At 42.0% G+C, this 27,148-nt stretch overlaps 1 protein-coding gene across 1 annotated transcript in view; it reads right to left on the reverse strand.

Moving 5' to 3' along the window:
• Window positions 1–798: 798 nt before the first annotated feature.
• MITF (microphthalmia-associated transcription factor) overlaps window positions 799–27,148 on the reverse strand; it is a gene marked incomplete at its 3' end in the record, with an annotated part of 42,051 nt that continues 15,701 nt past the window's right edge. The window contains exons 2-8 of the mRNA XM_010146738.1: window positions 14,297–14,524; window positions 13,099–13,182; window positions 11,709–11,804; window positions 6,010–6,127; window positions 2,710–2,766; window positions 1,603–1,678; window positions 799–946 (exon numbers count right to left, since the gene is read on the reverse strand). Of these exons, the coding sequence (XP_010145040.1) occupies window positions 799–946; window positions 1,603–1,678; window positions 2,710–2,766; window positions 6,010–6,127; window positions 11,709–11,804; window positions 13,099–13,182; window positions 14,297–14,524 (807 nt within the window). The remainder of the gene's footprint in view (window positions 947–1,602; window positions 1,679–2,709; window positions 2,767–6,009; window positions 6,128–11,708; window positions 11,805–13,098; window positions 13,183–14,296; window positions 14,525–27,148) is intronic.

The raw sequence follows: 27,148 nt of genomic DNA on the forward strand, positions 1-27,148 counted from the left end.
ATTCTATGATTCTATGTTTTGCAGTCCAACAGACTTCAGGGAACAAGAAAGACTGCCAACCATAGCTCCTCAGACCAAAAAAGGCAGCTCAACATCCATAGCTCTTGGCTGTCCTGCTGCTCCAAAACTCTTGGAGCACTCGCATCTGGTGTGTTTCTCTCTCTGCTGCCCTCAGACAAGCCAGGGCAGCCTCAACACTAAATACAGCTGTCAGTCCCCAAGATACCTTTGGGGAACGCAGACACAGTGCCGCAGTGTCTGTCACCAACACTGCCCGCCCTCCCCATTCTGCCCTGCGAGCACTGTTTACCCTCCAGAAGGAAGCAGATGACAGATTCCTGCAGAGCATCCGGGAGAGGCTGACCGAAGGAAGCAGTAAGAGATCAGATGCAGAAGACTGCAATCTGTAGGGCTTCTCTGACAGACAGGGCCTAGATGGGTCCCCACACAATAATGAAAAACCCCAAGCAATACAAAAACATTTCATTTATTGCCATTCATCTGAAAATGCTTCAGGAGAGAAGAAAGCAAGCACTAATCTATGTATGTTGGCCACAGTAGAACAAAAACAGACCAGCCCCAAGTGCTTCACTAGAGTGCTGGGATTTTTTTTTTTTTTTTAATGAATATATCCCATTTTTTTCTGGAAAAATCCCTGCAGACATCTCACCATTGGTCACCCTTTATCGAAACAGTGGTTCCCTCTAACCCACATTCCTACAAACAAGCTTCAATTACCATTATTTTCAGTCACACACTGCAACAACAGCAGCATTTGCAGCTTATTTATCAGCAAACCTGTATTCTGAGCAGCAGGTGCCTGTTGGCATGTTCCAACTTCTTCTGTCTGTTCTCGAGCTCCTTCGTGCGTTGCTGTTCTCTTTGCAGCTTACGGATGTAGTCCACTGATGCTTTTAGGATAGTTCCCTTATTCCAGCGCATATCCCTTTGAAACCAATAAAAAAAAGGAAGAGTTAAGGCTCTCAGAGAGGCTTTGTTTTATAGTCATCACCTTCACATCAGCAGCTATGATTATACCTCATACATACAACCCCTGGCTAATATTTACTCCAAGTTTATGAATAGCAAAGGCATTGGAAATGCAGGAGAGGGGTCAGAGGGCAGCTACCACATGGCAGGCTGCAGCCAGCCCTGGCCCAGCCGAAGGGCACAGAGCCCAGCACTGCCCTGCACCTGCCCCGGCTCCCCGCAGCCCCCTGCCTTCTTCAGAGCTTGATTCCCAGCACCAACCCCAGCCCTGGCACCGCACAGCAGCCAGCCGGATGCTGAGCTGCTGCACAACGGTACAGTGACTGTTTTGTGACAAAAATCATCAATTAATAACAACTTAAGTGAGTTCCAAAAGGGAAAAAGAAACCCCAAAACAATCTTCAAAAACCAGAATGGATTCAAGCATTTCTATAGCCACAGAGCACCAAAATCACACAAGAAAACTGAGGAATTATTTTTTGGATTTTTTTTTTTTTTGTAAATTCTTTTCCTCCGCCAAGTTTGCGGGTTTTTGTGTTGTTGTTTTTGTTGTTTTGTTTTCCTTTTTTTAACACCTCCCTCCCATAGTCTCCTTGGGTACATTATACTTACGGGTCATTTGACTTGGGTATCAAAGTGCCTAGTTCTTTTATACGATCGTTAATATTAAATCTTCTTCTTCGTTCAACTTTAGGAAGAACAGCACAAATGTTACAAGTAATATTCACACTGAATTACAACGTATAAAGAAATCTTTGATGAAACACTAAGTGCCTTTGAAATTTACACCTGAAGCTTAAAATCCAGTGACAGAGTCATTTATTTTGCTCTCCTACACCTGGACACACTAAGATAGAAGTTCTGTCTCTACTATAAAAATGTGGGATTGCTGAAGTGGCAGAGTTAAACTGAGACTCTAAAAACCAGGATGACTCTGTAAGATTCAACTGAGAAGCAAACATTTTCCTAGGGAAACATCACAAATTCAGAGACAGAAATTTAGATGCTCAAGGAAATCCCAAAGCAGGAAAAGGGACAAAATGTATAGTCTCTTTTTAACGTACTCTTCCAGATACAACATTCCAAGGATCCAAAAGTCAAACTTAAATATCAATTTCCTGCATATGCTTTTCATGCTGAAAGGCTTCTGAATAGCTCAAGACATGAAACAGTTCTTTTTTTTTAATAAAACAAAGTATAAAAGGACATTATATTAAGTCCTTAAATTAAGGATCCTTTAAGTCATAAGATGCTCATTATTTTAAAATGCCTTTTTTTTTCCCCCAACTTGGAAATACGCATTCCCTTCAAAAATGGAATTTGTAGAATTACCACATTGAGGATGCACACTGATGTTTAAAGTCACAAATTGACCACATATCTAAGATTTTTAGATTATTTAAAAAAGACACAATTGTGCACAGTGGATTTATTAAAATCAACCGGATCAAATGTTATTCCCAGTAATTCAGTTGATAACCACCCATTCGCTTGGCTTGTTGGAAAAAAAAAAAAAAAAACAGACTTTGAAATTCAATAGTAGATTTAAGCACACATTTCACTAGAATTCAAGATGTTTTATCTATGGGCATAACATAATGAACTGGTGCTATATGCTATATGCAGTGTCTCGTTGAGTTTTAACACAGCAGCATTCAAACACTTAACACCTAAAATCGATACTAGAATTGGTGCAAAATGTAAAGAACCAAAACTTACTCAAGTTGTGATTGTCTTTCTTTTGCCTCTCCTTAGCCAATGCTCTCGCTTCTGACTCTGTAGGAAAAATACATGCTGTGCATGTGAATGAAGTAATTAGAATTAAAGTAATTCAAACACACCGTTTCAGTCTGTGAAACATTTGCGGTGGAAGTCAGATTGATATTTGTCAAACTAATTATGCCACCCATTCCAACGAGCGAGAATGGCCTGTACAGTAAGCTGTGATTGCCAAAACATAACGCTGGCATTGAACTTCACCCCTGCACCTGCAGAGCATCTCCTCCCACGCTTCCCATACTGACTTCCAAGATGAGAATGTTTCCCACGGAGGCCCTGATTCAGCAAGGTATTTGAGGACATCAAACTGTTGAAATCCAACATACCTTCCCTTACATTCACATACAGCCAGCACGCTTACGAACCACAGAGCAGCCGAACCAGAGGAGCAGCATGCTTCCTGCATTGCTACCTGCGCAGGACGTGAAGCAGTCGGGAGTCAGAGGCTCTACTCACCGGAATTACGGCTACGTCCTTTCGTGGCACGTGTGTGCACATCACCACAAGGCTCAAGGTAGAACCTAAGCGACCTATTAAAAACTGTATTTTCCAGCTACACTAACTGTTCTCATTATATTTAAAAAAAAAAACAAACCACAACCCACCCCAAACACCAACACCTTTGCTAGCAATATTGTTGGAAAACAATGGTCTTTGCTTCAGGAAAAGCAAAAAGAAAAATAACGACAACCATGTCGCACATCAGTTGTCTCCTCAACCCAGAATTGTTCTTAACCTTGCTCCCCACATTTATTACAGAACTCAGCATGCAATAGTTCAGGCACAAGCATCACTAGATTTGTTATTTTCAATTCTCCTTTCCTCTTACATTTCTCAAGCAATTAAAAAATTTTATTTTTGCTTGCTTGCTCTGTCCCTTTTAGTTTTTGAAAAGGGTGAGGATATTAGTCCCTGCCCTGTTTCATTTAAATCTCAAAACTAGCAAGCATTATTTAGTTTTGCAGTCAGTCAGTGAGGACAAGTGAACATGTGATCTATTATCACACAGTCCATTATGGAAACAACCCCCCCTTTACTCACTCTAACAAGTTTCTTTCCTGCATTCTTTTATTTTTATGGTATACTGATTATGTCACACCCAGTTCATAACAAGAGGTGATAAGGGTTTCCCATGGAGTACTGGAAGTTGACTTCCAGTCACTTCTTCACTAACCAGAAAACAGCAATACCCCAATATCACATGCAGTATAACAAGACATCTTCATTCTATGCTGCGCTCCCAAAGGATCCCCCCAAAAGCTTGAAAGACTGGCATGCCTCTGTGAAGTCTGGGCTTAATCTGACATTGCCTTAAGAAACAGGTATGAGGTTTGTAAACCCAAAACCAATGGAAACTACACTCCTGGGTGAGCAGAATTTGCATTAAAATCAGTAACTAAGGCTGAGAACTCACACCCACCACCAACATGAGACACCGGGACAATAGATGTGAATTTTCATTATTCTAAGTTTGATATTTATACAGTAGGGTGGAGAAAGCTTTCTGACAAATGTTAGATACAAACGATGCAAGCTCTCTCCAGCCTAGTTCCAACAGCAAAATCAGAATTGGAGAACTAAAAGACTCCTGCCTGCAATAACTGCTGCTTTTAAAATAATGCTGATTTTAAAAATCACTGGCTGTCAGAAAGCACCATCGATAGTGCTTTCTGCACAAAGGCTTGGCCAGATCCATGTCATAGTGACTGCTGTAAGTCTGAGTTTCATTCCTAAATTAAATGCAATCTGCTAGCATATATTTTGAACAGAAAAAGCACTTATCTCAATCATTTCTCTGTACAGGTGAATGTAGCATATGGACATTTAACTTAGTTTGGGTCTATTTCAGTGTATCGAGGACTTTCATAAGACTCCATCACTAATTTCCTCTCTTTGAAGTCTTGTGCAACCGCCTGCAGTGAATCCACTAGCCTGGACGTCTGACAAGTTGGACATTTGGTTTGCAGCCTATAGCCACCTTTAACTTTCCGTAACTGGGGCAACGAAACTGCCTGTAATGCAGGACTTTGAGTAGTTCTCATGCCCTCCCACCCTCCTCTTAACATAGTTCCATCGCTGCTGAAGCTTTTCTTTTTCTATCAGCCACAAATCATTGTGCAGTTTGTGTGTCTTCATTTGGTGCTGAACTCAAATTTTGTACAGTCACATAAATGCAAATATCCACCAGCTCAGAGACGTGGCATTTCCTCCTGAGAAGCTGACTCCTGGGCTATTAAAACTGCTCTACTTAAACTAATTCCTGCTCTGAACCTGCTTTGCAACTGAGTCAGCCTGTGAGTTTTCACAACAGAAACCCAGAAAGACAACAGACAAGAAAGAAATTATGCCTCTGCTATACTGGGTACAGTATGACTCCCTGTTGGGCTTAAGAACAGCCACTTCTGGGTATTAAGATGATTTTGTCGTTGGCTCCAGAATGGATCTCCATTTGTTCCTCCTGCAGATAACCCTGCCTTGTATACTGTACCCTACACATGGTTACATCCTTTCAAGTGAAGCTAAACAGCAATAATAAAACAGGCTTGGGAATACAAAACTTATTTCTTCCTTGAAACTATTTAGCTTCTGTACACATGTGCTTGAGAGAAAGAGGCTTTTAACGTCCCCCTTCCCTCTCCCTGCCTCCCATGGCTTACTGACTCCCATGGCAGTCAGAGCACTGCTGGAAGAACCAACATGACAAGGATTAAGATAAAAATTAAGTAACCTGTAAATATAAGAGATGCAAGTTCTCTCAAGTGCCTAATTTTACATTTTACAGCATCTAGGTGTCCAGATTTCACATTACAACAGGTTATTTGTTCACTACTTCCCCCCTAGTAGAGTAAAGCCTCAACATGTAGCATTTCTCACCCTGAATCCCACAGAGACTCCAGACATGAAGTTGTTAAAAGTATAGTGTTGATAGAGCAAACAATAAGCCCAAACTAGAAAACAGCTCTGCAAGAGATGCATGGAAGCTTCCTGCACCACAGCGTGTTCAATGGGCAGATTTGACTCTAACAACTAGGGACTTTATCGCGTCACCGCGAACACACACACGCCCGTACATGAACACAACTGTGCTGCAGGCTAGCACGGCTGCTAAGAAATGGTGCCCAAAGCAGGAAGTCACTATTCATCCATATGTTCTTTCTCATAACAGAAATTATGTCCAATATCACCGGAATTCAAGACAATTATACTGTTGCTCCGAGGTGGTATTTTAGACATATTTACCTGTGAGCTCCCTTTTTATATTAGGAAGATTAGCTGGACATGAGTTGCTGATGTTTAGTCCTGGAGGAGGCATGCTTTGGTTGCCATAAAGGTCAATCAAATTGCCAGACACAGGCAACTGGAAAAGATAAACAAGGAAAAGGATCATTTGGTTTGCCCGTATGAAAGGCTTTTGTACAGAAGAACAGAATTAGGATCTGCTAAGAAATCTGTGCTCTTTCCCATGTGCAAACAAGAGCGTGCAATAAGGTCAGCAAAAGTCACAGATATGCACAGGTGTGAGGAATAACGTACCTACATGGGGAAAATTCTGCCCTCTCTCCTCAAGAATATGCAGACGAGGTAACACGCTGTCAGTACTGCTATACTGCTGCTCATTATTTTTCAGTGAAGCTATTAAACCTGTACCCCCATCAGTTCTCTTACTCATACATCTGAAAGAGCCTACAGAAGTCTCCCAGAGGAAGCCCCTATTTTTCCAGGAATACGTGAGTGTAAGTACTTAGCAAGCTGTCACATGCTTGAGGAGGAACACTCTATTAATCAATCACATCTTTCATGTGATCTGAAAGCTACCTACACAGAAAACATTTAAGTTTACTTTAACTTGTTTTTTGCCTTATGTAACAAGAACACACATCAGTAGGAGGAAGATTATTTTTACATTAAGTTTCCTCAATTACTTGTTCATTCTGCTCTTCTTACTTAGGTATGTTTAAGCAAGGAGATCTATACAGACACAGGACAGTGTTCCAACAAGACTTATCAAAGCTATCCCTTTCAATTTAAAGGTATTTAAAGAAGTTTACATTTATCCTGAGTGGATTATTTTGCCTGTCTCTTTTTTGTTCTCAAACTAGGTTTTGCAAAGACAGGTATAAAACACTTGGATATCTTATCTGAGTGGCAATACTTATCACTGATGTTACAAAGAAAACCAATCCCCCCAGCCCCAAGACACTGATCCTGCAGAGATCAGAGTAAGTATTAACTCTGCACCCCTGTAAATAATGCTGTTGAATACAATGGAGTGAGTCACAGCCTGGGCTGATAAACTCTTACTGATGCTCCTTGCCTGGCCGAGACCTAAGAAAATTTCTCTGCCCTCTGGAGCTACTGTAAGAAGCCAAGCTGATATGCATCTGTTAAAATGCCACCAGCTAGAAGCCATGCTGATGCTTGTCTTGAACAGACAGTGGCCAACAACAAAAAGTCTGATTCAACCTTTAAGTGACAGAGGAAAAGCATTAACTGAATTCACACCAAGATTCAGCCTTACAATTCCTCTCCCTCTCCTTAGCTCTTGAATGTAATATTAAAAAAAACAAAACACAGAAAGAGGAGAAAGAAAAAGGAACATTTCTAATAAAGCGAAGGTCACAGCTGTCCATCACAGAGTATGGTCCAAGTTGTGACGTACCCGCATTAATGTCAGGGTGAGCACTCACTCCCTCTGCTCTACAAGGCCGACCCTTGTGCCTTTTGGCCCCTCAAATGCATCCATGACACAGGCACAGCAATAGCGTCATACACCCTTCTGACTTGGATGTGCTTTTTCTATTCATGCTCCTTAGCATGGCGAGAGCACAAAGACCTTGTTTGTAGCCCAGGGACTTGAAGTTCAAAACCAGACATGTGAAGTCTAATTAGGAATTCCAGGGAATAAAAAAAAAAAATAGAAGATTCCACCCCCCAAAACCTAGAAACTAGCATCTCAAAGCCTGGGTGAAGCAGTGCAGCTAGGGTACAACGAAACATGGAAAACAGTCAAGGTTACCAAGCTGCTTCCCTTAGTGCAAGATGGGCCCTGCTTGTAACAAGTCTTCAGTTCTAACTTTTTCCTATGAGTGTGACGATGCGTACGGTCCACACTCAGTGTCAGCCTCTGAGGGGCCTCTTCTCCACGACAGCTGCAAGTCACATCTTTAGGACTAACTTTATACAACCCCTTTCACATGAAAAATATATATATAAGATGCATACAACACCTCAGCTTATCTCACGTGGCTAAAATGCCTGCAGGTAAAGATTGGTTAAAACTGAGGGGCATCCTCTGTTCCCAGTTCTACTCCAGGTCCTAGAGGAATAAAAATTACTGACTTGTAAGCTAAGAGCAACAGCTAGCAGTGCAGAGTTAAGGAAATGGAAAGGGGAGAGGACAGCTATGCTGAGGGCATTGGTTTGAGATAGACAAGTTAGCAGTATTGTGAACACATAAAAGCAGCCACTAGGCTGCAATGGAGGCAAAGGGTGAACAAAAAAAAACCCAGAAAAGGCTTATAATGGACACAGTGCAGCAGTAATGGGCCTACAAGGAAGCTGGGGGGGACTTTTTACAAGGGCCTGTAGTGACAGGACAAGGGGGAACGGGTTTAAATTGAAAGCAGGGAGGTTTAGATTAGACATCAGGAAGAGGTTCTTGCCAGAGAGGGTGGTGAGGCACTGGCACAGGTTGCCCAGAGAAGCTGTGGATGCCCCATCCCTGGATGTCTTCAAGGCCAGGCTGGATGTGGCTTTGAGCAACCTGGTCTAGTGGAAGGTGTCCCTGCCCATGGCAGGGGGGTTGGAACTAGATGGGCTTTAAGGTCCCTTCCAACCCAAACCATTCTATGATTCTGTGATCACCTAGTTTTTAGTTCAAGTGCCTCCAATTGGAAGAAACTGGAAACAAATTAAACGTTGTTTGCAAACATTTCAGCTCCAACCTACTAAGACAGTTGTGCCATTCATCCCATTCCCCAAGTACAAAACAATGGGAAAATGCATCAAACTCCCACAGCCATTTCATTGGGAAGATGAGAGTCCCAAACTGAGAAAGACATGGAATTTGACATGGTCCTTGTTCTGGTGCTACGGAAGCTCCTTCCCTGACTTAACCAAACTCTAGCATCTTTCCAAGTTAAATATGCCTCCCTTAAGGCTTTGTTAGCCACTTCGGGCTAAGAAAAAATTTAAATACAGCATCATTCAGATCGTCCACATTTACTCTCCCAAAAAGAAAATGAAGAGTGGCTCATACCAGGCTTAGCTTGTTATCTTCATTAAAAAGCATAGCATGAAAAGCTTTCATTTGTGAGATTTCATATTGCTGGGCCTCGGCTTCACAAGAGGCACAAATTACTGCTTTCATGTTACATAAAGTTTAAATATGGGAATTATTACTGCAGACTCACCACAGTACACATTCCGGGCAGTCTGAGGCTTTCCTTTCTCCTCACTACCCCAGCAAAACAAGCACCCACATTTGGTCATTCGGACTCTATATAAATCATCGAGACATCAGCCGTGTGCTCAGCAAGGCCGTTTCTAAGGTATCAGGACACACTGGGAGGGATTCTGTTCCCCAGCTTGTGCAGCCTACAACCTATTGTGTTGTTCCCTAACCTACAAGCACACTCAGTGACAGTTCCTGAAATGACTCCTCTCTACTTCTGGAGTTTAACTTCCACAGGAAAGTCACATTTAGAAGTGGAGCTGCATGTACTCGCACAGCTTCCCATGTCAGACTCTTGCTAGAAACGGATTAGTCGGATAAATGAGTTGTCATCTCAGCTTGGCATACGGGAGTACTTTACACAGTACCTAGCAACTCGGTTACTAGGTCATACCTACGCACAAAACCCTCTCAGCGAACGCTGCCCGTTTTGTGATACCTTTCAGCACACAAGGGACGCCAGTTAACTTGTGACCCAACACCAAAGTTTACAAACACTTCCACAAGCAGTTGATTGCAATGAGCCCTTTTCAATTAAGAGGTACTCGGAAATTCCCTTAGCTCGCTCTACACAGAAATCTCCGATTTTGCTTATCAATTAAGTACTGTTACCAAATGTAACAAACTGGTGCTTTTGTTCTTTGTTGGTTACGGAACAATAGCAGCCTTTGTCGCAGTCTCAGCTCAGCTATTTATAGGTTGTGTCTCTTTAGAGACCACTTCCTCTCTTGATTTCTTCCACCTCTGCTTAGCTCGGTCTACAGACATTAATTCCATATTAGTAAAATGATGGGCGTTTTAAGAGCTAAATCCCGTTCCAGAAGAAAAGCGTCTGTTAAATCAGGTTCATTATTTTCCCAAACTGATCAATTTCCACTTCTTCAGGACCGGTACCAGGTTAATTCAGAGACTGAAATATGCTCTTTGCCTCCAGCAATTTAAACGTATTAGTAAAGAAGTCTTAATTCTACTGTTTCGTATCCTTATTTGACAGACTTCACCACATACAGCGGGCAATTTCTGAAATTTCACAGCAAGTGTGGATCAGGCAGTCTTTGTAAGGCTTGTTGCAAACAGGGAGGCAGACTACCCTAAATACTGACTGCATGGACTCCTCACACCAAAGAACGCCGAGTACCATTATGGACTTGTCTGGAAGCTGGGGGCCCTGTGAAATGAGATAGGAAGAAAAGCACAAAGGAATCCAAGTCCCCTCAAATTTAACAGGTCCCAATCCAATGGAAGTTCAGAGAAAGGACTCCAGAAGAACCTGAACCCTCAAAACAAAAAAGTAACTATCTTGAAAATTATCTTTTCACAAGTTTTTAAGTTTTCCTCTCAAACTCCAGGATAGATGCACTTTTCAAGTCATCTTAGAGCAAAGAAAAAAATCATCCTTTCCGGTAGGACTCAGTTATTTCTCTGTCTACTCAAAGGCCACTATTTAGCAAGAGATGCTGGTGGGCCGTTTCCTGTGGCACGAACCATGTCTCCGAGAGGGCTGTGGGAATCTGTGGGAGCACAGGGCTAGGTTAATATGACATCAGACAAGTACTGTCAGCAAATGTAAACCTATGCTACAAAATCGATGTTATGTGGTAAACTGTAAGTTTTGGCACTAGATAAAAAAGGAAGAGACGCCAGCCCTGGCAGACATCTACTCAGCCAGATCTAACAGCACTTAAGCCTAAGGCAAAACACGCACTAGAGCTGCCCTCCGCAAAAGATCAAAATAAGATTGTGCCATAAGTACGATTATATTAAGGCTTGCAGCAATGTGAACCAGCAAACAAAACAGCAGCTCAGAGGTAACCTGCACCTTCCTTCACCCACCGATTTTCGCACCTCTGTGTTCTTGTATCACAGGCTTCCTACGTCCTCTTCCCACATTCAGTTTTTAAGCTTCTTTATTCTTTCCCTTTTTGTTTGTTTTGAAGGTTGGGAATTTTAATTTTTTTTTTTCTTCCCCTAAATTTTGTACCAAGATGGTACAAGATGCTGTCACCTACCTGGGTACTTCTCTCCATTTGAGATCAGTTTAATGAAGTCAGAGCTAACGGTTAGAATGGAGTGTATCTGGACAGGGATGCTAACGCATGCTGAAGCACGGCATACAATTTCTGCCCTCAGCATGACAAGATACATGAACCTGGGGTGCTGGAGGTTCCCTCTAGGCTTTCTAAAGCCATGGTGATCGTCAGTATCAATGGATAGGAGCTCACTTCTGTTAGTTCTGTTCCTCTGTTACAATCCTCTCACGGACTAACTTGACTTTGGACAATACAAAGGACAAAAATTGTACTCCCTCGACCTGATTCCAGTTTGTGTTTTTAAATTAATGGTTTTCATTGCAACTCTGTACCCTAAGCTCTTCAAAGGAAAACTAATTACACTCTGTGGGACTATACAGTAACTACTTAATTGCTTGGAAAATAAGTCATGGTATAGTTTTGCAAGGGAAACCAGAAGGAGAAGACCATTGTACCGTATTTGCCATTTGCAGGGCTGGGTCCATCAAGCCAAGGATTTCTTCATTGTAACTTGACTCCAGACTAATTATGTCATCGATCACATCATCCATCTGCAGCAGAAAAGGTGGACAACGGAAAACAAAACAGTTATCAAAACTCCTGGAATACAGAGGCTTGAAAAAGCACTTCAGCCACACACTGGCTCTCTGCAGCACAGGCCCAAGCAGAGGAGCCTGTGCATTTTGCCATGCTCCAAGTGCAAATTCCTCGGCCATGACTCCCAGTATTCAGCCAGGACATTCAGGTCATGGCAAACCTGAGGTTTCTAACCTACACCTCCCACCAGCACTTACCCTGTACTACCTGCCCATGGACATATGTTCTCCCCAAAAACAGTGAAGGAGACAGCTCCCCGTAGAACGAGATACACTAACGACATGAATCCCTCTCCCCTGTGCAGTACTGCCTGCCTACCCTCCACCTCTTTGCTCCAGTCGTGGGGACAAAACCTACACAGAGACAGTAATGCCCCAGCCCCTGGCACCTGCAGGGGAAGAAGAGGGAAAAAAGGCTTGCTGCTGGGCAGCAGACTGCCTGCTTTTGACAAAAGGATTCGTCGGATTCACGTCCCCCATACACCCAGGAAGCGCCACCCAAGAGCAGCTCAGAGATGATTTTAGGTGGTGCAAGCTGTCATCTTTCTGAGGCTCGGCTGGAAGGTGCTCCCACAAGCTCCTGCACAGTCAGCAGAAACAGCACCCTCACAGGTGCTCCAAAATGTCCTGCAGGATTGACCATTTCCTTTTTGCTCACTATTAAAAAGGAGCTTCAATGACAGTCATCTACAAAATTAGTGCATAAAATTGATGGTAGAAATAGTAGTATATAGGATTTTTTTTTATCAGCTCCAGGAAGTGTGATCAGAACAAAATTACACTGACTAGAAATAAGGGCAAGAAAGGAACTAACAGTTACAGCCCATATCTGAACTCTTGTTACTGGAAATAAAGAAGTTTAAAAAAAAAAAATGATTACTGAGGACAAATTACCATGGATGGTTTAAAGCCTTCTCATACCATTTTTCTAAATGCAAGTGTGAACTGCATTGAAATGTGGCCTTAGAAATTATCAGGACAAGTACACATACATGCAGTCCTGGGAAAACTGCGTTAGAAAAGATTTCCTGAAGTGAGACCTTAACACACGGCCGATATGCTCTTCCTCTATAGCCTTACAGTGCTAGAAAGCACTAGCCCTCTTCGGATGTGTTAATGCACTTCTGACATCGATGTACAACTTATATTCAACTGTAGTGACAGGGCATGTTAATTCTTCAACATAGCTTCAAAGAAACATGCTCATTAGAAAGGGGACCTGTGCTCCAACTCCTGTGTCATCCAGTACCTGCATGCATGATGCTCGTGAGTGTGTATTCAGAGCCGGGCACTCACTCTCAACCCTGCTTTGCTCTTCAAATTTATAAAATCCCTGCAGAAATAAAAAGGAAAAAAAAAAAAAAAAGCAAAGCATGGATCTGAGTTCATGGCACAGTCTCAGTCCCAAAAAGAGCACAATTGAAACAGTGTCATGCACACATGTGCCCGATGACACAGCAAAGTGAAGCTGTAAATATCTTGAGGGGGGAAAAAAGGATTTGGGTACAACTGGGACAATAGGACAGAACTACTTCTCTGTTTCTTTCAAAGCTACGGAGCACAAGTAATTCCTCTTGCATCTGCAAATTATGTTCTGTGATAACAGCTTCCCAAAGTTGTGTAACGTTTTCTGCACAGGGCGCATCGGTATTAGAAATCTGGCACAATGGCTTGAGGGTGGAGGATTCGGGGACACAAGGAGCTCTACAATTGTCTCCCGTTTGTCATGTTACAAAAACATTGACATGACTCTTACACTTGTTAACATCTTTCAAATAACCTTCCTTTGGCACCTGAGCACACTTGTAACATCCAATTAAGGTTTTACCAGCACAGATTAAATCAAGGTTGTGAAGGACTTCTAGGCACAGGCTAGCAAAGTCTCATAATGTAGCACTGAGCTCATCGTGAAACAGCCATCAGTAACGTTTTAGGGTATATTAGCTGGGATAATCTGGCGTTCCAGCTAAGCAAGAGACTTGCTCAAATTTTACTGCAAAAATACCTAAAATATCTCAAAAAGCTTTGTGTTTTTCAATTATTTTTGCTATGCTCTAAGCTCTTTCTACACAAGCGAGCCATAAATAACATTATTCCAGAAAGCTACAGCTTACAAAACTGCTTTGTATTCGCTAAAGGTCAAGTATTCAATGCGTGCAATCAGGCAAGGGGGAGGGAAAAAAAAAAGTAGTTTTAATAAGCATAAACTAGCTCAAATTGTTCAAAAAAAGAGGAAGTTAGAAAGATTCAGTTTTTTTTGCCAAAATGTTCTATGCAATATATCTTACTCAGCAGGCACAGAAGTAGTAATTGCATTTTCAAAGTGAACAGTTCAAAAAAGATGATGAACATAACATCTTAACAATGAGCAAATACGGTTTAAAACAGAAAGCGGCAGATGGCAATTCGATTTTACTAAAGAACATGCACAGTCAGAGTGTTATTACCTCTTTTTCACAGTTGGAGTTAAGGGTAAGCATAGCCATCGGGCTGTTGGGCGCGCTGCTTCCAGTTCCAGGCGGCATGACATGATCACCGGGCTGGTTTGGACATGGCAAGCTCAGGGCTTGGTTGGCATGTTTATTTGCTAGAGTGGTAGAGAGGTACTGCTTTACCTGCTGCCGCTGGGCTTGCTGAATATGGTACTTGGTTGGGTTCTCAAGGTGAGTCTGCACCTGTACGACACAATTTAAGAAGTGCTTTATTATTTCACGACATCATTCTATGTGCTGTCGGTTGGAGCTATACATTTGTGTCTCGTATACCAGCTCAGCATTCGACTTGACGTACAAACCCGTGCAGCTCCAAGGAAGTCAAAAGCGCTGCACTAACTCCCATTCGGTGGCAAGAAATCAGTTTGCGAGCTAGTGTTTCAATAACCGACTTCGCAATGCTAAACCAAGAAGTTCCACTTATTTTTCTACATGAGATTTCTCACTTAAGGCCAATGCTCAGATATCTGAGTTTATAGTGGTACAAGAACATAGGGTTCTCCATTTAGACTTTCAGCTATGCGACATTTAGTTTTCACTAAAACACGGAGAAACAAGTTGCCCCGTAGGACTCATTTTACTTGTTAGCAGGTTTGTTCTTGGTATTTTTAGATTTTGGAGGGTTTTTTCTTTGTTTTGTTTGAGATTTTTTTTAAAGTACACATCAGTTTAAAAAAAAAAAATGGAATACCACCTTTTTTTTGCCAACAAGTTGTTTGTATCTCAGATATATGGCCTAAATCACATAAAAGTAAGACAGCCTGTTTATAAACATATTATGCAAATAAGATTCAAGAACAGAAGTGTTTCAGCTCAGATCAATCACTGTACCCAGCAACAGCTATTTTGGTATTTAAGATAAGCTTTTCAGTACTTAGAAATTTTCTTATACATAAAATATGAAAAACCTCACAGCGCACTATTCGCACGTACCCTAAACAAGCAAGGGAAGAACGGCAATTTTTTTCCATGTAAGATTTTCACCATATCCTAGAAAATCTTTGTCACCTTTCTTCAAGCATTAATGTTTTTATCAGAACGCAGAAAACTAACCAAAATATAGTAATACTCTGAGAAGTTTTTTTTGGTTTAAAACAGTTCCACCAAGGTGACTTTTGCTCTTACAAGGTACTGCCTAGGTCCCCCACTTATTTTCGTGGAATAAATTAAATAAAACATGCTAGATAGCAGCAGAAAAGGATTTCCGCTATACTGTAAGCCTTCTTAGCAACAGGGTTTAAAATAAGTCTGCAATAGCAACTCACCTGATAATGATTATACTCAAGCATTTCCAGCATACTACTTATGGGTTGTGAGAGAAGCGAGTGCAATATCCTTGGCTCTATGCTACTCCAGTTTGAGGGATTCGCATATGGAAGCACCATAAACAAGCTACCCCAAAACAGCAGAAGAAACTTGAACGCCACTGCTCAAACTTATAGTAACCTACGCTAATTAGCCACGCATGTAGAGAAACAAACAGTTCACACAGGGGCTCTTCTTGGAAGCTATGCAAGTTTAGCCCTAAGTATTGGTATTATTTTTTTTCCCCGGCTTTGATGTCATGCTTTTTCATAAACATAAAAGGACCTTTTAAGTGATGGGCTATCAAAGTCAGATTGACAGTTCGCTCAAGGCTAATTCGCTATTCATCTTTCGTTCCAGTCGTACTAATAGACAATGGTATTTTTCTTTAGCAGTAAGGTTAAAAGTTTTTAAGTACGGCGTAAGAAATAACTGAACAAATGCCCTAGGAGCCTAACGCATATCCCCTGGCAGTGGGGTGCACTGGATAAACCCGCTGGGCTACGCAGTCCTATCTTCAGCTTCCAGGCACAGCAGCCTTCTGCCCTGCCCCATGCAGCCGCCAATCCACCCAGGGCCTGCAGACGAACGCGAAGGATTTGAAAAAGCTCTGCCATGTCCTCAGCCTCCCTGGTGCTTCAGAACCCATTAATTCTGTCTCAGTCTACAGCCGGAAGAAGCTGTCCAGCTCAGGAATGGTTGACAACAGGCTAAAGCATGTCCCGTGTGCACTTACCTGCACCCGAATGCCACCACGGTACTGCGCACAGTCCCTACACCCTGCAGAACTTGGTTTTTCTTTCTATCCAACTCCTCGACAAAAACCTGTACTCAAGGACACGCATCAAAAGCTGCTCGACTTGCATTATTTTTCAGTGTCTCTGCTGCACAGGGAAGCACACTTAAGATAGCCTTTCGAGAGAGTTTAATCTGATTTGTTGCACTAAATCGCAAGACAACACAATACAGAAGTCTTCTGTGATAAGTACAGCACTTGCTTTGCCAGTCCCAAACTGCGTTATCAATTTTCCTATCACCAGTGGCAAGAGTTACGCTACCCAGATAAATCTATTTTTCACTTAAAAGTTCGTCTTCCAAGTAGATAAAGTTATCAGTAAACGAGTTATAAAATAACATCTTTGAATATGTTATTTTAAAAACAAGCCCTACTTGTCTGACAGAATTTGCACATTCTTCTCCCTCCACAGGCTGCTCTCTCTGGACCCTGCCAGGGCAATGGGATTCAGCAGACTCTCCTCTCTGCACCCATCTCCTACCCACCCTGCACGCTCCCAGGGGAGAGACCAGCAGAATTCCAAGATCCACACATCAGCTGTGCTTCATCAACTATTTTATTACTTACAATACATAATATGCTGAACTGCCACCACATCTCCACTTTTGAAACACAGACTGTCTACATCAGATATTTGTTGACAAAACACATGCTTATTTCACAAGAACGTACTTTTCCCAAGATTTTGATGCATTATCCTACATTAGAAGAGTTTCTTGTTCTGCTACTCCATTTTATTTTCTTTAAAGAGAGTGTGCTGCCCTCAGTATGCCAAGGAAGGCAAGGGGAAAAAAAAAAAAGCTGTGAACCTGAATTAAAGGCATTTCATAGTTTCTCTAACTTTTAAATTGCAGATTTCTACTTAACAGACAAGTGTAACTATTCTTGAGAATTTTAATCTTGCCAAGAAGTACATCTTTAGTGCAGGGCAACAGATTTCAGCTGCAGTTCAGAGCTACTGTCTGCTTTTTCCTTTTTTTTTTTTTTTTAATTTGGGGAGGGAACGATCTTTCTTCCTCTGCCCACCCTTCCAGTGAATGTAGCAGCTAGACAAATACCACTGCGTATGTGTTTGCTGCAAAGGCAAATTATAATTTGTTAACTTTGTTAACTGCAAAGGCAAATTATAATCTAGTTGGTGTAATTCCTGACACACTGCACAGTCACTTTACACCCAGAAGCATTCCCAGAGGTATCCAGAAGACCACATTTTCATGTAGTCAAACTCTGCACGGCAACAAGTGACTCTGAGGAAATTCATCTACTGTCAGGTGCCTGGGCTTCAAATCAGCAGCAGCAGCGAAGTTACTCTATTTCCTTTACATAAAAACACCCACCAGAAGAGCCACAGTCATTAGACACTAGATATGCACCATTCCCCAAAGATGTGTTACATCTCACAGAAGCCCAGTACTAAGCCAACGAACACAGAACTGTCTTTTCTGTCATTAAATCTCTCCAAAACAATGCAAAAGAGAGATTAAGGGACTGAACGTTTCCTTTTAATCCACAGCTGGCCAAACACACTTCCACATTTGAAAACAATAACATACAATTATTCTCTGAATGGAAGGGAACTTGACATAACTATTCCCACTGTGCATGTCAGTGCAACAAGGACAGAAGATCCCTGGGGATGGAAACAGCTCCACATGCGTTCCTTCTTGGACAGACATGAGTTTCAACTACCCTCCCTCTGGACAAGCGTGAGGTCTGACAGGCTACGCAGAAGGCATCCGAGCAACTTCAGCTTGATTCTTGGTTGTGCCACTCACAGCCCTCTTGAGCTGCCTTATGAGCTCCATCACTGAAATCTGGTGGTATCACCTCTGTGAACTCAGTGTTTTTTTCTGAGACTAACTGTCTTTGGCTAAGGATGAGACTAACTCATCCTCTCCTGCAGTCTCTCCATCAAAGGGAGCCCAAATGTGCCTACTTGGGCAAATGTCCCAAGATGTACCAGTCACGGTCAGCCTGAAGATATGGCATAAAGCAGTCTAACTTTCTGACAAAGTATCTCACAAGCAAAGAGCTGCAAAACAAACCCTAAACCGAAATTCCACTATTCCAAATTTGAAACCATGAATAAAAGCTTTGAGTTAATTAAGATCTAATTTTGGTCCTCAGCCCCTTCTTGCCTTTGGGATGAAGAATAGTTCTTGTTGTTCTTCCAAATTCATGAGACATAAAGTGCAAGACAACAATTTATTGGTTTGGATACACTCCCGAAGAAATGTGTCTGGATGGGGACATGCACGAAAAACAGAACAACTTGAGACTGAGTCCTCTGGATCTCCAACCATCTATTGCCAAGAATCCCAACCCAAGCTTTGCTGTAACATTACTAAACTGACTAGAACATGAGTTTTGGTATTGGCAAGCAAGAGGTAATAGAAGTATCATCTGCAGAACTTTGGAAATTACTTAAGACAAGGTGGCAAAACCAGCTAAATTTATCACACCAGAGTAAGAGAAGAATTTGGCTACAAGGAACTACAGATCAATGATGGCCAAGTGGCAGCCTACAGCCTGGATTCAGCAAATGAAGACGGGGAAGAAGACTGTACTTTCAATTTGTATTCAGGTGCATTTTCAATTTGCTGGGTTATCAAGGCTCTGCTTGCATGGGTAATACAGAATAACACTACCTCAGAAGTAAAGGCCCAGAACTGGTTTCATGCTAGAACAGCCTCCAATGCCAGCTCAGCAACATCTCCACTAGTCTCCTGGGGCTAGCTCTATGCACAAACAGAACTGCCACTGCATCACATACTCCTGCACTACAAGTCTCACAGGACAGTGATTCAAGCTCCATTCATTCTTGCCATGCTGACACTGAGCTAATGAGTTTCTTCTTGAGTTGAAGCACTGAGAAAAGCTGTATAAAGAAATCAGTTTGACTGCACCCATGTGGAACCCAAGTTAGGTCCTACAAGGCCCAGCTGGGCTGGAAAAGCTTTGGATAGAGCCATGCTAATTACTTAGCACTCATCCCTCACTCTTTGGAATATCCTAGAGAGCAATGTTGTCTCAAGCAGGGGAAAGCCTTTCTCATACCTTCACTAATCTCAGCATCTGCTAATTCCAGTGCATACATCCACTTTAAGTATCTGAGTAGAGGAAAAACAGTTCCCGAGAAGCTGCCTATTTTCTTCCATGTCACAGAAACAATAGTAATAACCCATATATGTAGAGCAGATTTTTCCCAGCCCTTGGGTCTATCATCAATCAAGCAAAAATTTACTCAATGACTTTCACTAGCTTTAAGCATACACACCGTATCAGTGGGAATTTTAGGTGTACTTCAGACTACGTTCTTCAAAATCCTTGTACTATATTACACGTCAGCGACAACACCTGAGTAGACACACATACTTCCTTCAAATTGCAAAACTAAAAAGCTTTCTGGTAAGATGACCAGGGGCTCAGGAATTTCAACACAAAGCATAGCCGCGTGCTTAAGCACAAATCATACAGCTCAAACAGTTCCTCTGAACGAAGCCAACACAAGCAACTGAAACAATACTTCCGATACGTGCTCCACCTGTCAAGTCATGCTGGGAATCATTCAGACTTCATTTACTAATAATTTGCTAATGATGGCAAGAACCTGGAACAGTGCTACAAGGCAAGAGAGCAATGCATCCCACTCCCAGTGGGTATGCGTGGACCAAACCCTTTTGTAGAAGCATAGAGAAGAGTTCACTCTTGGGCAGGCATGGGGCAGGGAAGAGTACTGGCTTGGCCAAAGTATTTTGCACACTGTAATCCAGAAAATAAACGTCTAATGATTAAAATAACAGGGAACTTATACCAGAATAAAAATCAGTAATTAGCTGTGGCTTTATACTAACCATCCTCTAGGAAAACTTCAAGTTCATGGAATCATTTAGGTTGGAAAAGACCTTTAAGATCATCAAGTCCAATCATAGTTAGAAGTTGACAAAATGTTGCAGGATCAGGCTTTGACCACCAGTACTTCTGGATGAAGGTAACTGGGCTAAGTTAGTTGACCTGTGTGATTTATATACTTACAAATTTGTCCATGCACAGGTTTGATTCCTTTGAAATGTGTAAGTGCAGGAAGCAAGTACAAACCCAGCATATCTTGTTTTAAGAGTATTTCTTCAAGGTGGAACACTGCTTATTGGGTTTGCCATCTCAGTCATAGAATCATAGAATGGTTAGGGTTGGAAGGGACCTTAAAGATCATCTAGTTCCAACCCCCTTGCCATGGGACACCTTCCACTAGGTCAGGTTGCCTAAAGCGTCATCCAGCCTGGCCTTGAAGATGGCCAGGGATGGGGCATCCACAGCTTCTCTGGGCAACCTGTTCCAGTGCTTCACCACTCTCTCCGTGAAGAGCTTCTTCCTGATTTTAAGTCACCACTGAAAATCACACCTCCAAGTACCACTGCTTTCAATCTTCTCTCACCATCCAGGCAGAAGTACAAAAAAAAAAAAAAATCTATTTCAATGTGATCGCAGAATATTTTTGTATAATACCCTTATGTGCTGCACTATAATCACCCCATCCCCCCAAAATACCAAAGTTATAAAACTCTGAAGCATTTCATAGTTCTTTTATTCACTTGTGGTCTTTCCTGTAACTACAAAAATACTGAACATACAATTTCATCGACAAAACTTTTGCAGATACCCAGACCACTATAGATTTATCCGTATTCCCACAGCATTTGCTGGAAATGAAGAAAAGGCACCCAGACCAAGTAGAAAAACCACCAGGAGCAACACATTAAAGGAATTTGAGGAGAACAAAGCCAGTTTTGAACTAGTGACTATGTCCCGCCTCAGGGAGCCCTGCCTGCACAGGTCTCCTCACCCTCCAGGCCCAGCCGTCTCCTGGCTCCAGGGCTTCCTGACTGCCTCTTGGGCTTCCCCACTTTTCATCTGCCCCTTGTTTCATGGCAGATATCATACCCCGATCTCTCTCACCCCCTCTGGCAAAGACCATCACCACTCCAGAGCCACCACAAACAGGGGGACTCGCCATGGGTCCTGCCCAGAGCAGAGCTGTGCTTAGCCTATGCCATGCTCAGGCCTAGTCATTCAAGCTGGAGCCATTTGTGCAGCCAGAGGAGCTTCCCCTGCTTCCCTCTTCCCATTTGAGCTTACAGGACACAGTGCCTGTTAAGCAGTGGAGACCTCATGCCTGAGCACAAAAAGCTGAAGGTGCCCCAAACCCTTTGCTGGTGCAACACAAGTGACAAAAGGTCATCATGATGCCAGCTCTGGGCTGCCCCGCTCCTCGGGCCCCCATGAGCTGGGAAGAAGCATATTCCCGTTCCCCAAACCTCACAGAAGGAGATTCTTCTCACCAAAAACATCATTGAATCTTCCTGTGAAAGTAAAGCCAAACCACTTAATGCTTCATTTAAGCAGAGATAGGCCTGGGCACAGGGACATACCAGAGATTTACAGAGGACAGCTTAACCAAGCGGGAGGAAGACTTTTCCCCCACCCCCTCTTTTTTTTTTTTTTAAATTAAAAAGACCATTTGTTTCAAGTAAATTGCCTTAGGGCTTACAGTTTATAATTACAAATAAAATACTTTTTGGTCAGTTTTCTTGGTTCAATAGAACTTTTTGTTGCTTAGACAGCTAAATGTCATGGGATTTTTAAGAAAGGTTAAAATTCTGTGTCATTTAACAATTAATGGTACCCAAAGAAAAACGATACAAAACCACATCCACTGAAGTGTTTTGCAAGGGCTACAGGCTTCAGTTGGGTGCACTGCAGTAGAAAGCCTACTCAACACGCTAGTCCAGGGCTTCAAAGCCACTTTTTAAAGCTGCTTCGATCCATTACTTTCAAGGATAAAAAACAAACAGTAGCAACAAATTGTTGTCTAGGACTTTGAATAAAACCAGAAAGCTGTATGAATAGGTGTCTACCCTTTCAGGCTGGGGCAAAAAAAAAAAAAATCTGAGAAGAATGACACATACGACAGACAACCTATTAGTGCCACTTGCATTCAGAGCGATTTGTTCTCCTGAAGTTCTTTAATCCAGGTTCAACATTCTGCAAGTTGTATCCCCCACAGCTAGACCCACTAAGTCTGAAAATCCTGATGACCATAAAAAAAGCTACAATTATTTCATTAAAATATTGATCATGGGTTTCACTGCAGTGCCATGGAGAACCCTTTTACCACCCAACTCGGAGCAAACCAAATAACCAGCCAGACAACAGTTTAACTCATTCTCAAAGACATTTTCCCACATGCTGCATGGCATCACATTTTTCCCCCTACAGACGTCAGTGGCCTGAAGTAGCTTTGCATGAGAAGTTCAGTCCTCTTGCTTTCTGAAGCCTTTCCAGTCCTCCAAAATGGAACAGCTACCTCATTTGAAATGTAATCCAAATTAAGTTCATTGTGTCGTGATATATCATTCTCTATAGGGCCACTGAATCTAGTAAAAGATAAACCTATTCAGTAACTTCTCTAGCTGCTGTTCTCCCCTTCCCTCCATCTTTTCTAGAACATATCTGTTCACCTTTCTTTTAATCCAGAACCCAGCAAGAGTGGCCAGAAGAACACTGACCAGAAAGCCCAAAAGCAGGAATAAAGTAAAGAGTTACTTGTATTGACTGGGGAATGACAGGCAGGATGAGTGGATTCCAGCATTTCACCTTAGGACATAGCCAAGGCAAGGAAACGATGTCAGTTAGCACAGTAAGTCTCCCTGGTTAATTAATTCATCCAAAAAACCCTCTGAACTTGAAAAGCCAAGGCAGGTACGAGAAAGTTATTTAAGATCTGGCATCATGACTGCAGTCTAAGTGGATCCAACAGTCATCTTCAAGCACAAATAGTTATGAAAATGAAAAGGCACATTGTACAGAATGAACATCATTTATACAACTAAGCGTTGTTTTGCCCATCACCAAAAATTCCTCTGTATAACGTGACTTTTAACCAAGGCAAAGACATGAAGCAGACAAAAAGAACAAAGTTTTTTGTGGATTAGTATTTTAAAAACTGCGCTTCAGCTATAGAAGCACATGACAACAGTATCTAAGGAAATTAAAGAGAGGTTAGCCAAATTTGCTTAAGGCGACAGGAATTGATGTAATTTGCAGGTTAGTGGCATGCTAGCTGCCATTCCACAAGTGTGGCTTTCAGACACGATTCAGTTCTTTGAACTCCTACATTTTTTTTGTTAGGAAACCAGCATTTCAGATGTTTACTTCCTAATACACATGCCATAAATTTTTATTTTATACAGTTACTGACAGGATACCAAAAAGCATTGCAACATTTTAGGACAGACAAGTAATTGACTCCATAAAATGTCAGACACAAATCTTTTGCTATGATTTCACCTACCCCAGGTGCTTCAGAGCATAAATATTTTATGACTAACAGGCAACAATATCAGGCACACAACTGCATCTGACAGGCAAGTTTGAATTATAGTACTGCCATAGTAAAAAGCTTAATAATTCAAGCACCTCATATTTACGTCCACTTCTGCCATCCTCCTCACTCGTAAGGAAGCTGGGCAGCACTTTCATCAGCTCTAGAGGGTTTGAGATTACTCACAGTAGGATATGAATGACTCCTCACAGGAACTGTCAAAGATGGACATTAAGTTACTTCCAAAAGCTCTCTTGCAAGACCTGGCGTAGAGATCCGAACTCAAGAGGGAAAAAAGTCATAGTACCACAGCCACTTCAGCTGCCCAAGAGCCCAAAGCCAGTACAGACAGTCCAAAGCCATCGCTGCTCCCAGCTTCCCCTTGCAAAGCCTTTCATAGCCCAAGAACAATCATTCGCCCTTCCTACAGCCCAAGCTACACCACACAAGATTTACCAGACCCCTCCAACACAGTTCACTATCGACTTGAAAGAGTCACTTCAGAGAATTGAAAGTATTTGTCCAACCTTATCTTCCCCTAAGGTTGCCAGGCATGGTGTTACCCAGTGCCAGCTTTGACTTGCAGTCACATATTTAGAGCCTGAGCAAGACTATCAGTTACATTTCACAGGGGTTACTAATCCAGCCCCTGTTTCAGCCCTCAGTAACCCCTGCTAGACCTGCACAATGGAGTACTTCACTTCCAGGTCTCTGGTTCACCGAGAGCCTTCTGGAAAAAACGGTGTCTTAATGACTTTGCTCTACCGCATTTCCATGGCAGGGACGGGGTACAGAACACCAAACCTTCTTCCCAGCAGGGCCTTAGCAGGTCAGACTTCTACTTAAATCACATCAACCTTCACACGTGCAAAGGATTTACAGATTCTGGGTACGTTTCTAGAGCCCACACCCAAGACAGCAGGCACTTTGCTATAGAAAAGGAGGAACATGAGTTTTCCCTCTAATCCTGCAATGCCCAGCAGAGGCAGTTTCCACAGGTGAGATGAAGCACCCTTCTCCACACCTGGTTTTGCTCAGGTTGATCACATTTGTCAAATGTGAAGAATGCAAATGGGACTAGGTAAAAATAATGGTATCTTTCCTATAAGATGAACAAAGGAGAAAACCGAAATCAGTTTTATACAAGATGCTACGTAAAAAGTAACCAGAGCTACACTTAAAACAGACAGAGAGACAGAACACACTGACTTTAAAATAAAAATCCTTACTACCAACTTCCTAGAGACAAGGAGTTACCCCCACACAGAATGGGACAGGTTGTTTGCTTGTCTAGACTTCAATAAACAAAACTCAAGAAGCTTCAAGTCTCCATGATAAAAGAAGGCTTCAATGCGGTTAATCTACTTTGCCCCTGCGTGGACTTGTCTTAATATGTCACGCAACACTAACTTTTCACAGGTGAAATTTAAGCTAAAATAGACTATTTTGTAACGAAAAAGTGTAAGACAGAAAAAAACGAACTTGTTACTTTCATAAATTTTAAAAATCCATACCCCTAACACTGGTCTCATTTGTCACTATGAGGTTTGTGAAAGGTTGCTCAATTTTATAGCGCATGTGTCAGAGTTTTCAGCCAAGATAACTTTAAATTTTGAGGAATGTAATCTTCGGCACTTTGGGGCTAAGCAAGAATTAAGTTTGATTAGAAGTCTTTCAAATCCACAACGTTTGCTTGTGAGAAAGAATTGGTGTTCAGAATGTTGCCTGTGGGCTAATGAAGTATTTATTTACAAAATTTCAACATTCAGCACTGAAACACAAGATAGGGAGAGAGATGTAAAGACGGCACTAGATCAAAATATATCAAACACCCAAAAGCCACAAACAGAAATAGTTGTATCTTTCTCTTTTTTTTAAATAAAAGCTGTTTTGAAAAGTCACATGCAACTGTTCGATTATTATATTCAAGGGAAAAACCTCCCCATTTTGGAGGTATGCTGCACATCAGGACATCACAGATCACAGAACAGTTTGGGTTGGAAGAGACCTTTAAAGGTCACCTAGTCCAACCACTACGTCTTGTTGCATACTTGTCTAAAAATGATCTAGGTGAAAGACTGCTAGACTCATTGTTCACATAATTACATGGGCACTGCAAGGTTGGCAGCGTGCTCCCAAGGTCACTTACAAAGCACATATCAAGAACATGCCACTAAGCACGACCCGAATGTGAAAACATAAAACAAATACGCCAAACCCAACCAGTGCCAGGCAGCGCGTGCTGGAACAGCTTGGCCTGTGCAGCTACTGAAAAGCCTTCCTAGTGAAACTTTTAAAGAAGCATCTGAAAATAAGAGTGAAAATAATTTCGAAAGGATCATTTATTTTAACAAACCACTTGGCAACACACTGGCCACAGCACAAAGGACACTTGTTCTGGAACACGCCTGTTCTGAGGCTATCCGCTTTACAACAAACACACAGCGCCACGAGAAGAAGTTACCAAGAGAATGAAGATTCTGTTAATTCAAACCAGTTTTACGCTGTTAACACGCCCTGAGCTTCTACATGTCACAGTTAATAAAGAATTAGAAAGACTTAGCTGGGCTCTACACCACTTTGCCTACAGCCAATAATGTCTCATGTCAGCCCCAATATGGAAGGCTTGAATAAGCAGAAGAATAAAGCAGCCTAGATACATCCATTTTATTCACACTACTAACATGATCGTTAGATGTAGCCTAAAATAATAATAAATCCCTGACTTCATTTAAGTGAAGGAAATGCAGGCTGGCTTACCACCGAACTCCTCGATTTTCATCCTTCTGCTCAACGAGCTGTGATGTTATTTATGCCTGTATTAAAACCTACTGAGTTATAATAAAACAGTTTCAGTACCTCAGAGTGCTTGATCATCATGCTCGCTAATGTAAGATAATCCAAGTCACCTTCATGCAAACTCGACTGGCTACGATCTGAAGCATTCTGCTAAATACCAGAATTGGGATTTTTTGGGGGTCTTTGGCAAGACACGAAGGTGGGTACGCTCCTTGTACGGGGTGACAAGCCATTGCTCTGGAGGAGAATTAACCCAGAGGGGCAAGGTGATGCCATCGAGCATCGGAACTGAAAGCCAACACCGTCAGGGTTACTTTTGAATGGTGGTGGCTCTTCCCAGGGAGTAGAGTGCTAACATCTCCCATTAAGCATCATTACACTTGTATTTCCTGACATCTCACTCACAAAGTAGGTGCTGCAGCAGACATCACAGTAGCCACAACAGACTAAAGGCAACACCAGTAAGAAATTAAGTATGTTTATTCCACTCTAATTTTAAACCCAGAAACCACAATGAAACTTAAGT

This window comes from Eurypyga helias, unplaced genomic scaffold, assembly GCF_000690775.1.
Source record: "Eurypyga helias isolate BGI_N326 unplaced genomic scaffold, ASM69077v1 scaffold14972, whole genome shotgun sequence".
NCBI lineage: Eukaryota > Metazoa > Chordata > Aves > Eurypygiformes > Eurypygidae > Eurypyga > Eurypyga helias.